The sequence below is a fragment of the Marmota flaviventris genome, chromosome 3 (genome assembly GCF_047511675.1).
Source record: "Marmota flaviventris isolate mMarFla1 chromosome 3, mMarFla1.hap1, whole genome shotgun sequence".
Lineage (NCBI taxonomy): Eukaryota > Metazoa > Chordata > Mammalia > Rodentia > Sciuridae > Marmota > Marmota flaviventris.
Window position 1 is genome coordinate 124,119,774 of NC_092500.1, and position 13,544 is coordinate 124,133,317.

At 46.7% G+C, this 13,544-nt stretch overlaps 1 protein-coding gene across 1 annotated transcript in view; it reads right to left on the reverse strand.

The window, feature by feature from the left end:
• Positions 1 to 13,544, reverse strand: part of Vwf (von Willebrand factor) — a 162,995-nt gene that overhangs the window by 124,213 nt on the left and 25,238 nt on the right. The window contains exons 7-10 of the mRNA XM_027951103.3: positions 6,565 to 6,781; positions 4,859 to 4,981; positions 3,884 to 3,995; positions 2,922 to 2,968 (exon numbers count right to left, since the gene is read on the reverse strand). Of these exons, the coding sequence (XP_027806904.2) occupies positions 2,922 to 2,968; positions 3,884 to 3,995; positions 4,859 to 4,981; positions 6,565 to 6,781 (499 nt within the window). The remainder of the gene's footprint in view (positions 1 to 2,921; positions 2,969 to 3,883; positions 3,996 to 4,858; positions 4,982 to 6,564; positions 6,782 to 13,544) is intronic.

Below are 13,544 nucleotides of genomic sequence, written 5' to 3' on the forward strand. Positions count from 1 at the left end.
GGCTGACTAATGCACCATAGTTTTACCTGTGGTTGGCTCAACCTCTCACCCACAAGCAGAGGAATGCAGGGAGCGGTACAAGTCTGCCTGGCTTGAAGGAATTCAGGAGACCAGAGCTGGATGGGGCTACCTGCACATCTAGGCATCAAGAGAATGAGTCACAGGAAGCCCCAGCCCTGCCCCAGCACAGACTTCTGCCCTCCTGAGACCTTCTTCTCCCTCTCACTACCCACGCTCTCTGTGCTTAGTAGCCTCAAAAGGAGTTCTTCATGGTGCATGACTTCTCTCCGCCTATACATAGACTGGACATGTTGACTTATTTCTAGTGAATATAATACAGCAGATGTGATATATGCCAGTTCAAAATTTTGTTTTTTAAAGACTATGGTGCCTGTTCTGGTTTCTCCCCACCCACCCCCTCTCTCTGAAGTCACTCTCCCCAGGGGAAGCCAGCTGTCATGTTGTGAGGCAGTCACAGGGAGAGGGCCACACGGTGAGGCTGCAAGCCCACTGCTGTGTTTCCCAAAGTTCACGTTTTGGATACTTAGTCCTCAATGCAACAGTGTTGGGAGGTAAGACCTGTGAGAGCTGATTAGGCCAGGAGGGCTGTGCCCTCATGAATGAACTAATGTCACTACAATAGGAGTGGATTATGTATCAGCAGTGGGTTGTTATAGAAGCAAGTTGGGCCTCTGGTGTTCTCTCACTCACACCCTCTCGGCCCTTCTGCCTTCCACATAGAATGAAGCACCACAAGGACCTATAACAGATGCCAACACTATGTTTTTAGACTTCCAGCCTCCAAAATCATGAACCAAATAAAGTTCTGTTTCTTGTAAATTACACAGTCTGTGGTATTCTGTTATAGCAGAATAAAATGAATGCACATAAATAAGCTTCAAAGCAATCCCCCTCACTCCCCTGCCAAGCCTTCAGATAAGACCACAGCCCCAGTCAATAGCTATTTGGCTGCAATTTCATGAGAGATCACGGGTCAGAGACATCCAGAGTCAGACTTGGATTCCTGGTATTCAGAAACTGTGAGGAAAAGTTGCACAGCAATTGATAGCCAACATACTCTCATCTTATTTCAGAGAATCAAAACCCAGTTCTCTATTTCTAAGATTTACAATATTGACTCCTCCGAGTTCTTCAGAGAAGCCTTGGCATGTTCTTTGCTTTACTAGGAGAGCTGAGCATATGCCCTTCCAGAACCTCCCAGTCCACTCTTCTTATGAGAAACTCTTCCTGCAATCATCACCCGGGGAGCATAAGACAGCCCCACTGCCAGCAGAATCATGGGAAAGCGTCCTTACAAGCCTGGAAACCTGGGCAGAAAAGAACTGGGAGGCGACAACCAACTAAACTTCAGAACCAGAGAAGGAGGGTCAGAGTGGGAAAATGAGAATAAGAAAAGAGCTCAGTAGCTTTGTTGGCAAAATATCAAACCACTCAGTAGACCAGAGCTGGATGGGGCTACCTGCCCATCTAGGCATCAAGAGATTGTCTTGCATCCTCAGCAAAGCTATTCTCTAGATTTTGAATTGACTATCAGAGCATCGTATTGTCTACCCAGACCAGACCATCATGCACAGAGTGGGTGATTGGAAAACGGATGGATGGAAGGCCTTCCTGAAGAAACTAGTCCTAAGACTTTGAAAATTCGTATTCCACCTGAAAAAAAAATGACAAGCTGAATTTCCAAAATTCCACCAACTGTGGCTCACAGATCTTATATAATGAATGTGTATTATGTAGATATTAGAGGTTTTTCACAGGTTGGTTGCAGCGACTTTATATGTCTGTCAAAGGTTCCTTGGGTCTTTCATGGTGTACTATTATGTTAAATGGAGCACAGGTATCAACATCAATCTCTTGTACTTACTGCTTTCTTCAAGGATTACACAAAGGATAACCTGGTTAACCTAGCTAGACTAGTGGACCTAACCCTAGTGCCCACCTCCCGTCTAATTCCACAATTTTCTCAGTGTGAAGGGCACTAAAGAAGGAACTGAGTGATTCTAAAGACCTCAAAAATCCAAAGACCTCAAATATGATCCCTAGTATCCAAGATCACCCTGGTCCAAAATCTAGGATCAGGAAGAAGAGAAAATGGAAGGGTAAAGGTAGAATCCAGGCAGTTGTGAGTTTGAGTCCTGACTCTCCCTCTAGGTAGCTATGTAACTTTGGGCAAGTTACTTAACCTCCCTTTTGCAAGATAAGAACAAACTGTACCAATCCCACAGGTAGCAATAAAGTAATACCTGTAAAGTGCTTAGTACGCTGTCCAGCACCTCAAAAACATCATGTGAATAAGTTCAAGGGGGAAGACCTAGGGTCACTGGAGTGAGGCAGGTCGGGAGCTTTGAATGGACAAAGTTTGCAGTAAACAGAACAGAGCAGATGCCAAACAGAGGAGAATGCAAAAGGCAGAGATTATAAAACAATTTTTCCTAAGCAGATTTTCCAGGGCAGGGACAGGTTTGGAGGAATCATTAGGTCACCTGGTTCTCCTAGCTCGTGCACCATGCTATGGTTTGCATATCAAGCATTCCAGAGAATTCCAGTAAGACTCTCACTTCAAGCCTAAAGGGTTATCAGCACCTTCTTCCTCTTAGTTTTCCAAAGAACTCAGCAGTCAAGACTTCACAGGTCTTAATCCTTTGAGTAAACAGGTGACAGGAAAGAACAAAGCACCTTAGCCCCTGGGTATGGCCTCCCTTTTCAGCTGGAGAAGAGCTCCCCTCCTCTCCCACACTCAGCATAGCTGGTATCTGAAACCTGAGCTGTGATCAGGGGGCTGTCGCCATTTTATGCTGAAGAGTCAACTTCTCCACACCTTGAGGTGGCCCTTCCTGTAGGAGAGGACACACCTCTCCATCAAAAGAAGAGAGGGAACAAGCAGTAAGCAGGTCACCTACCTGGGCATTCTTCATTGCTGCAGATCCACAGGCTATTTCGGCAAATGCTGTCAGGGAAAGAAACACAGGTCATTGGTAGTTCAGCCAAGCTAAGGTCAATTTGAGCTCACCACAGATATCACAGCCCTCCAGAGAAGCTCTGGGAGAAGGGAGCAGCGCTAGAGGTGTCTTTGGGAAAGTTGTAGAGGATGGAGCTTTGGTCACAGAGGAACCTTGGAGATGTTGACAAGGGAAGAAACCCTGACAGAAAAAAAAAAAAGAAAGAAAATCTAGAGTATCTAATGTCCCTGAAAATCTGCTCAGGTACTAGGAGTCCAATTCCTGCCCCCACACACAGCAGGTGGAAGAGCTGTTGAGAGGTAAGCCCAGCACCAGGGTTGGCCTTCAGGAAGTCTCAGTCAGTACCAGAGGCTGCCACTCAAGAAAGACAGCAGAGGACAGAGGCCTGGAGATGGAATAAGGAGATATTTTCCTTGGTGTATTGGGGACAGATAGAGCTGCCCAGAGAGGACCAGAGATGTTCTTAAGGAGAGGACTTGAGCTAAGCAGAGAGAGGCACCCCAATTGGGCCAGCAGACAGCAGAAGCCATGGCAGACCTACATGAATCTCCATTTGACTCTGTTGCCTTCTACCACCCAGAAGATCAAAGATTTCAAGGAGAGAAGGAGCTGCCTTCTGCCTGGGGATTGCTATGTAGCCCATCTTCTGGGAGGGAGGATGGAGGGGGAGATGGTGACTGTGTGTAAAGGACCCTTTCCTGTGACCTCCCCACCATCTATGCATAGAGGTACTATAATCCCGCATCCCAGCACTGCCTGCCACACCTGTTCCCAACCCCACCATCACTCTCCATGCCAGCCCAGGCCAGCTCCTGGTCTCCCCACCACTGACCCTCCTCCCCCAGCTTCCTCTCCCAAAGCCCCTGGGCAGCTCTCCAGACCACATTGTGCTGCACAGTTACCAGGTGTTGCAGTCTCGAGCGAGGGAGGCGCCTGGAGGGTACCGCTTCCCGGAATGCACGCAGGAACACTGGGCGCTCTCCACACAGCGGCCTTCATCAAGGAGCTGTCCCTCTGGGTTCAAGGGCATCAAGGTAGAAGTCTCAACATTTCATCATTAGTACTCATCTCACAACTATAGAATCCCAGGAGTGATCACCAGCTTTGGGCTTCTCCCAGGAAACTCAAAGAACCTGATATTTATCCCTCATATTGATGCAATGTGAGGGAGAGAGATTATTCATCTCCATTGTACAGATGAAGGAATGGGAGAAAAGGGTTTGCTCAAGGTCAACCAGAAGGGAAGTCAGGAATCTAGGCTTAGGGCTTTTTCAAGAAAGCTCCAAGGACTTGTGTGATGAGGGATGACAGAGGAGAACATTATTCATCACCACTGCCCAGATGGAGAAATGGAGTCAAGAGTTTTGTTCAAGGTCTTCCAGTGGAGAAGTCATGAGTTGAAACACACAGGACTCTCTTTCTGTAATTAAACAGGGCTTGTGACCAAAGCTCACAAAGTGTCCCCTGGACGGACTTTCTAGAGGAAAGCCCTTTTTCAGCTGAGCTCACACGGCAAACCCAGCAAACAGTTTACAAACCTTTCTCCCAGACTGGTTCCCTGGCCCCAAACAGAGAAAACAAAATCATAGTTCAGATGGGGCACGAGCTCCCCAAACAACAGTCACTGTTGGGGCCCAGACCATCCTCCCATTTCCCTAGACACAGTGCCTTCATGGATATAGTACAACAGGAAAACATAAATTAAAAATAAAGCCCAGCTCAATCCTGATCACTCTCTACAGAGACTTTGAAAGACTAAATAAAAGGCCTCTGATTTCAGCAATGAGGAACAAACACAAATGGCCTTCATCTCCCTTTCCAAAGCCAAGGGCACTGGCAAGGTCCTGGATTTGTAAATAAAGTGGGAAGTTTATTACCAGGGCAGCTGCAGCCATCCACACATTTCTCCTGACACACTTCATTGATGTGCAGGCTCTGGCAGGTTCTGGGGCAAGGGGACACACAGTCCTTATATTCCATGCCAGCAGGGCATGCTGGGCCTGAAAAGAAAATCAAAGGAGTCTCCCCAGAGCAGCTCTCCAGCAGTGCTGCATCTCCAAGCCATGTCCCCAGCCCAGCCTCCTTCAAACCTCTGACAGCTTGCTCTGTCGTCAGGGCTCCAAGGATCATCTTGGCCCCACCAGTCCATGTGTCCCTCTGAGGTCACCTCTCCCACCTTGGGAGACCCCAACTAAGACTCACTGGGGGCACCTGGGACCACAATCCCTTCCCCTTGGTCATCTATCCTTGAGAAACAACTTGGCATTCTTTTGCTCCTCTATGTTGTGTCCCCTTTACCTAAAACATTATTAGGGTGACACAAACTTCTCTGGGCTAAAAAGGAGTGGCCTCTGGGAACCAGTAGGGAGCTAATGGTGTCCCCCATCATGTCTTCCTCCAAAAGACCCTCTTCCCCCATGAAATTGGCCCCATTCAGATCCACACACACATACACACACACACACACACACACACACACACTCACATGCACAGGGCACATGCCGCTCACATCCACTTGGTCCATGGTGACTCGTTCTATATTTATTTCCCTTGCTGGAAGGCTGCCTACAGAAGCCTATCACCTAAGTATGTCTCTGTCCTTACCCCTGAATTCAGTTCCTTATGTACAAAACTGGTTCTTCATCTCCCAAATAATTGCCTCAAGCCCCTTCTCCAAGATCCACTAGGTATCATCTCCACCCAACCTTCAAAGACCTAAGAAAATAGCCCACTCCACAATCCAGAGGAGAAACCAAGGGCTTGTCTCCACCTTCTCATACCCCACAGCAAAGATGAAAAACTAATTTCAAAGCCATATGCCACACACTGTAACACATGTGTGCAGAGTAATGTTGGTTAGATCCTTTGTGTAATTATCACAGAACAGTTGTAAATCTGCACAAAATTTGGTCAGTCTGAGTAGAGGAGCCTTCTTGTAAGGTGGCCAGAGAAGCCCCCAGTTAATCATAATAATTCGGGGATGGTGACGAGTGGGGACCTGATGAGTTTAGAAGAGGACAAACACAGTTGTCGGAGGTGGAGGTAGAAGGAATGGCGCACATCGTGCCCAGAGACAGAGAAGCTGAGTTCACACAAGGGAAGGACTTCAACAGAACACTCTGGTCTCTCAGAGATGGACAGCTTGGCCAACTCCCTGCTCCTCCTCAGTTCAGACAGGCAGATATGCAGACAAACCCTGAAACTGAAACTGCTGGGATTTGGGTCTGAAGTGCAGAATATTTTATGAGTCCAGGGGATGGATTTCCTGAGGGGAGTCAAGGGGTACGGAGGGAGGCATGGTGTGGAACAGAGCTGACAAGACACCAGACCTAGGGGGCCCTGTCCAGCCTCAGTTCAGCCTGTGAGGGAGGGGACTCCCCTTTGGGCCAGCACTCACAAGACCAGGTGGCAGACAGCAGGAGCCATTCAGAATATGGGTTCAGCCACCTGTGGCTTTGGGGGCACTGGCTGACTGTGCTGGGGGGAAGGTACACATCATGACACAAAGCTTCCTGAGGGCCATTACCCCAGGACAGACACAGCACATGCCCATCAAGAAGGGAGGTGAGGGGTGGCAACTCACGGCATGCACTGTGGTCAGTCCAGCCATACAGCACCATGCCCTCCTGGGCACAGGTCCGGGCATACTCCAGGAAGGCAGGGCATGGGCACTCCGTTCCCTGAGTACATGTGCACAAAGTCTTCTCACACAGGGCCACGAAAGGCTCAGGGTCCACCAGAGGGTGGCAGCGGGCAAACACGGAGGCACTCTTCAGTAGCTGGCACTGTTCCCACAGGACCTTCAGGGAAAGAAGCACCTCAGCACAGCACAAAAGTGGCCCTGGCCACTGCCCTGCACTCACTGTCTCTGAGGGAGGCACCAAGGAGACTCAGCCCCACTGGGCAAACCAAGGACACCCCCTCAGGACCTGGGAGAGTGCCTGGCACCCAGCAGGTACTTATGGACAGGTGGAAGTCAGTCAGTACATCCATCAAAGGAAAGACATAGGACACATGCTATATGAAGTAACTGTATAGCCTAGACTGAACCTTGAAATGGAGTCTGAGGTACTTGAATTGCTGTAACAGGTCATGTCCTATTTGAAGGGATAGGGAAGAGAGAGGGAAAGCACTGAGCCTGGAGGTGGACCACATAGCCTTCAGAGGGCAATAATGCTGGTCAGCATCTGCTCTGAACTGACCTGGCTACTTTTCCCCTTCCCTGACCTTAACCTTCTTCACTATAAATGATGAGGTGGCCCAAGGAGTCTTATAAAGTAGAGATTTCTGGGCCTCACCCTTCAGACAGAGATTTGAAGTCAGTAGTTCAGGGGTGAAATTCAGGAATACGTTTTCTTGGACATTCTCTGGCTGATTGCTGGGATCAGACAGGACCCGTTCCCAACAGCCATAACATGATAGAATTCTATAAAATGTCCCAGACATACCATGCCATATCCTTTGTGGATACCCTCAACCTAATAGTGCAAGGCAGGTTTGGGTTCACCATTTGCTTCTTCTGTACATTCATTGGTATTAACACTCCCACATTAAAACATCTCTACAGTCTGATTTAATGATCCTAAATGGCCACCTTTTCCCCAGTTTCTGAAGTTGAGATGCATCTTACAATGGATATCATGCTTCAAATGCTTTTTCTTTCTCAATGATACATGGAACAATGATGTGCATTAGAACCAATGTTGTCTTAGATTTGACACTATACAATATGGACAATATAAATGATCCCCACAATTTTATTCATGCATAATTTCTTTCATATATATGTATAATCTCCTACTGCAAGCCAGCATTAGTAAAAGGACTTACAATCTCCAGCAAATAGGAAAAAGTACAAGAGCATCTACATGAAAGGGCTGAATTCTGAAGGGTAAACTGGGACCAATCAGGGTTCATAAAGGGAATGGTTGAAAAAAAAAAAAAAGGAAGGAAGGAAGATATTACCAGTTTGAAAAAGAGGGAAATCCAATCTTCCCAAACTGTACAAAGAAGTGTCAGAGCAAGCTTACATGAATCAAGAGCCAAAAGCCAAGAATCTGTTCATGGGCCTCCTCTTTTGTGATACCATGAAAAGCCCAGAGGAATAGAAATTTGATCTGGCCTGCTCACCATCCTCAGGATCCACCTTGTTTTTACTAGGGATGTTCTATGTTCCTAGAGAAATCAATGTCCTTCCCACAACAGCCCTGTGCTGGGACCCTGTCTGCCTCCTGGCCTGCACAGTCTACCATCTGAACGAGGCAAGCAGGACAGAATGTCACAGCTGCAGCCTCACACCCAGCAGAGAGATCCAAGGCCCAGCTGGGAATGGCTGGTTCCCTGTGGGCCTTAGAGGCAGCTGGTACCAGCACAGGCTGCTGGCTACACTCACAGCAGATGTCTCAAGGGTCAAAGCAAGCAACTGCTCTGGGTGGTGCTGCAGCACCCAGACCCAGTCCTACCTTCCTGAGGTCCTACTAGGGCCATACCCCCCAAGTGGCTATGAAAAGCATTAACTAAAAGCCCAGCTCTATCACTCACTGGAAGTGGGGACTTAGGCTAATAATTCACCTCATGGAGAAGGGTGTCCTTGAGTAGAAAGGGAATGATAGCAATATTCACACTACCTCACAGGCAGGTGTTGAAGGCACTGAGTGAGCAAAGACTACTCTCATGGGCCCTGGGGCCACTTAGGTCTCAGGAGGCAAAGAGAGAGAGCAGCAAACAGGCTGTCTTGGCCTCAGTATGACTTCTACATCTGAGCCCTGATTTAGGCTCAGCCTCTTCTACATGCTGGCTGTGTGAGCTTGGACTCACTATTCAACCTCTCTTCTCTGTAAAATGGGGAGAATGAGAATAGTTCCTATCTAGTAAGAGTGGAGTGCAGACTGAATGAAATCATGCATGGAAATTGTTTATCCCAATAAATGATGACCCCATATCATCATCATCATCATCATCATCATCATCATCATCATCATCACTCATCTCTGGCCCAGAGAGTTCCCTTATATGTCTCTCCTTCCATTAGGTTTATCATCCAGAATGGTGAACATGTCCCCAGAAAAACAGGACACCTTTGTTCCTTTTCCCCCATCTCCATCTCCCTGGACTATACCAGGAGAAAGGTCACCATGACAACTAAATTATCACTTCCTGAGTGTCTTGGTTGGTCCATGGTGAGCAGAGGAGCAGCTTTTCTGGGACTTGTTGTTTGGCTTTTAAGGGTGCTGGGGATTGAACAGAGGGTTTCATGCATATTAGTAAGGCACTCTATCACTGACCGACATCCCTTTATATTTATTTTAATTGAGACAGGGTCTCACTAAGTTGCTGTTTCTGAGGCTGACCTCAAATTTGCAATCCTCCAGCTTCCATCTCCAGAGCAACTGGGGTTACAGATGTGGACCATCATGCCCAGCTTATACATGTTTGTTTGGGAGGTTCACACTCCTCCAAGACAAAGAAGTGGGGAGGAAACCTGTCTTCTTTGTAATAGGAAGATGTAAGAAGCTCCATCCTTACTGTCAAGTTAAGGTTCAGGGAGGGAGGATGTGGCCTGGGTCTATTTCTTCCCATTTCACTACACAATCTGTCCCCATCAAAATGCCACTCAAAGAATGAGGTCACAGACCTCTCAGAGGGGAGGTGAAGGTGTTCCAGAAAAGGTCAGCTGCTACCTCTTTCCCCACCCACAATTTAGAACTGAAGGGAAAATATCAAAAGGGCAAACCACCAGGATTTTTCTAAGATGGTGAGCAGGGGAGCAGCTATGGTCCTATAGACCATCTCTGGGTCTATAGGACAATGGCTCACAGCAGTCCCTGCACTGCACCGTCAGCTCTTAAAGGTACAGGGTCACAAAATCAAAGGTCCTCACTGGAAAGGACACAGTATCAGTCAATCAGAAGAGCCCTGAAGTCCAGGCATCCACCCTCCCCAGAGCCCTGGCCAGGCAGAGACCAGCTTGGCCCACCTCCAGCTGGCCCAGGTCCGCCTTTTTCCAGCTCCAAGGGAAAATGGGAACAGTACTCCAGCATATTTCCTGGGATCTCCCTGGAGGTATTAAATGGTTTATAGAAAGTCTTAGCATGAAAGGTGACTTCTGAATATTTGCTTGAAGAACAGGAGTGATTTCTGCAAAAGCAGCCACCTCCCTTCTTAAAACAATTTCTTTGGCTTCCACTCTACATACTTGAAATTCAGCTAGAGCTTCTCTCTCAACAGAAACAAAAGGAAAAAATCTGTCCTCTCACCTTGCCCTCCAGTATTCATCAGCCCTGGCCTCAACTTGGTCTACCAGAGTGACCACAGTCTGAGAGAAGGCAGGACATCCTTATATCTGCCCAGCACTTGCAACCCAATCTGCCCTCCCTCCATGGCTGGACTACAGTGATTGTGCAGCTTGCTACCTCTGCCACTCCCAGGCTTCCCTGTTCCATTACAGGTAGCTCTGCCATGTCAGGTCAGGTCCTGAGAGAGGTCCCATAAATAAACCCGAGATGGAGTTGATATTTGTACTCTCAGAATCATGGCAGAGACATTGGCAAGTAAGTGGTGACCAAAACATTCACTCCACAAACATTGTTGGTGTGGCCTCCAGGTCCCCAGCAGTTTATCAAGTGGATATAAAATACAAATCCAGGCTGGGGATGTGGCTCAAGCAGTAGCGCACTCGCCTGGCATGTGCAGGGCGCTGAGTTCGATCCTCAACACGACATAAAAAATAAAATAAAGATATTGTGTCCACCTAAAACTAAAAAATAAATATTTAAAAAATAAAAATAAAATACAAATCCAACTATGTCGCACTCCAGCTGAAAGGGCAAATTTCTGACTCATTAGGAAAGCAGCAAGGCCAGGCCCTCCATGACTTGAGCCCAACCTCCATGCATCACTCATGGTTTCCTGAACATATCCTGATGTTCTGTTCCATTGGTCACACTGTTCCAGGCACAAGGAATGAAATAGAAAGCACACAGACTCAGTTCCAGCCCTCATAAAGCCTAACGAGGGAGCCCCATGAAGTCAGACTTGGTCCCTCTCCACTCTGGGTACCTCCGTTCTTATACTGGAATTATCCATTTCACTGGCTCTCTCCTCCATTTCCCTGCAGGCTTTTCAAAGAGAAGAGTTATAGCCCCAGCATGCACAAAACAGGCAGTTAGGAAGTGGATCGAGCTTAACAGCAGTGAATCCATCCCTAAGTCTCACTCTCAGGTCCTTCAGGGGCTTTCAATCTATCTGAACCAGGTGTTTCCATGGGACTATTTACACATAGTCTGAAGACTTGGTCCCAGTTTAGAAACATCCTCCCAATGGTTCAGCCATTCGCAGCTAGAATAAACCTGCAGCTGGAGAGGCTTCCTAAAAGGAGGCAAAGTCTGAGCAGACCTGGACAACATCTGGGTATATGGCAGGAGAGAGGGCATCCCAGGTAAAGCATCTGCTATGGCAGGGGGAGAAACAGTAATTATAGTGAAACCCTGAGACTGCAGCCCAGGGTTGCCAGACTGCCTGAGGTTAGTGCCCCCATCAGATTCCAAACCTAATGGAGCTCTCCTTGAAGGAGTTGATATCCTCTGCCAGGGCCCAGCATTCGGACCTTTCCGTGTGTTATTCCCCGAGTAAAGGATTTGTAGGCACCTTTGTCATTTGTCCAGGTTTCTCTGTCCACTTTAGGATGTGGTGAGCAGCTTGTGTTCACTTTGCCCAGGTCATCCCCAACTTACAGTTGTGGTTTGGCCTATGAGTCGAAGGCCTGGTCTACAGCCTGGGGTGCTACAGGGGGGGCCTAGTAGGAGGAAGTCAGGTTGTAGTGGATTTGGGCCCTTCCTCTCTCTCTCTTTGCTTCCTAGCTGACATGAGGTGAACAGGTCTCCTCTGCCACCTGCTCCTCTGAAACCATGAGCCAAAATAAAGCTTTTCTCTTACTAAGTTATCTTGGGTAATTTTTTACAGTACTGGGAAGCTGATTAAAACACCTAGGAATGTCTCCATGTTCCTTCCTTTCCTGTAGGGATTTGGGCTCAAGCACATCAGTGGCATTGAGGGAGCAGACCCACAGGAGGCAAGCTGGAGGCCTGGACCAGTCATTTCTGGCTTCTCAGGACCCACCCAGCCACAGGAGTTGGCTGACTGAGAAAATTCCCAGCCTGAAGACCGTCTGCAGCTTCTCTTCCCATCTCTCTGCATTAAGAGAAGGCTGACACAAATAAATCTGGTCTCCCCTCCATAGCTGGAAACTCTCGTAGCCCATTTAAAGAAAGTTGTTTCAGAGACTCCCTCATAAACTGCATTCAGAGACATGCAGACACCTTGAAAGAACATAAATCTCCTCAGACAAAGACTAGGTGGCCAGGCATGAGGGTGCACACATGTAATCCCAGCTAGTCAGAAGGCTGAGGCAGGAAGATCGCAAGTTTGAGGACAGCCTTTGCAATTTAGCCAGGACCTGTCTCAAAATATAAATTTTTTTTTAAAGGATTGGGGATATCTCAGTGTGAAAGCACCCCTGTGTTCAATCCTCAGTATTGGGGTGAGGGGAAAAATCCCACAAAGACTAGGTTGATCCAATATTCCAAATATAGAAACTGAAGCAAGGAAAAAGTAAAGAATATAATAGGTCAATTCTTCTCCAAATGTACACCCTAGGAGGTCCTCCAGGAGTCTACAAGGTACATATTATTCTCCTAAGGATGCTATTTGCTGTTTGTGCTCTCTTTCTTTCATGGGGGTTCAGTGGAGTTTTTCAGGCTATGTGATGTATGATATCATAACAGGTTAAATGCAGAAGCAGATATGAGAATCTGGCTAATTTCTCTTCAATAAGATTTTAAAGAGACTTGCAAATCTATAAAACACTCCCTAAAATGTTTTGTTCTGGAATTTATTTTTATTAAATATTTATGCTAAATATAATGGGTTTATTATTTTTAAATGACTTAATAAATGTGTTTTAAATTTCCCAATTTTAATATCTAATATGGTAAGTAGCAAGAGATTTAACCCAAATAAACAAAATCTCTTTGGAATCCTCAATAATATTTAAGAGTATAAAGAGGTCCTGAGACTAAACAGCTTGAGAACCATTGCACTTTTGAAGGCAAGGCTCAAACCCTGGCTTCACACCACAGCCTAGTCACTTGTTACCAAACCCCAAATTACAGTCAGCCTGTCATTATCTGAGGGTTTCATTCATAGATTCAACCTACTGAGAGTTGAAAATACCAGGGGTAGAGGGGTTGCATTTGCACTGAACATGTACAGATTTTTTTCCTTGTCATTATTTCCTAAACAATACAATGTAACAACTATTTATATACCACTTACATTGTATTAAGTATTATAAGTAATCTAGAGTTGATTTGAAGTATGTGGGAGAATGTCCATAGGTTATAATCAAATAGTATGCCGTTTTATACAAGAGATCTCAGTATCTGAGGTATCTTTACTATCTGAGTATCTTGGGTAGCCACCGAGGTCCTGGAACCAATCTCCTGCAGAAACCAGGGGATGACCATACATGGTTTTCCACGATATATATATATATATATATATATA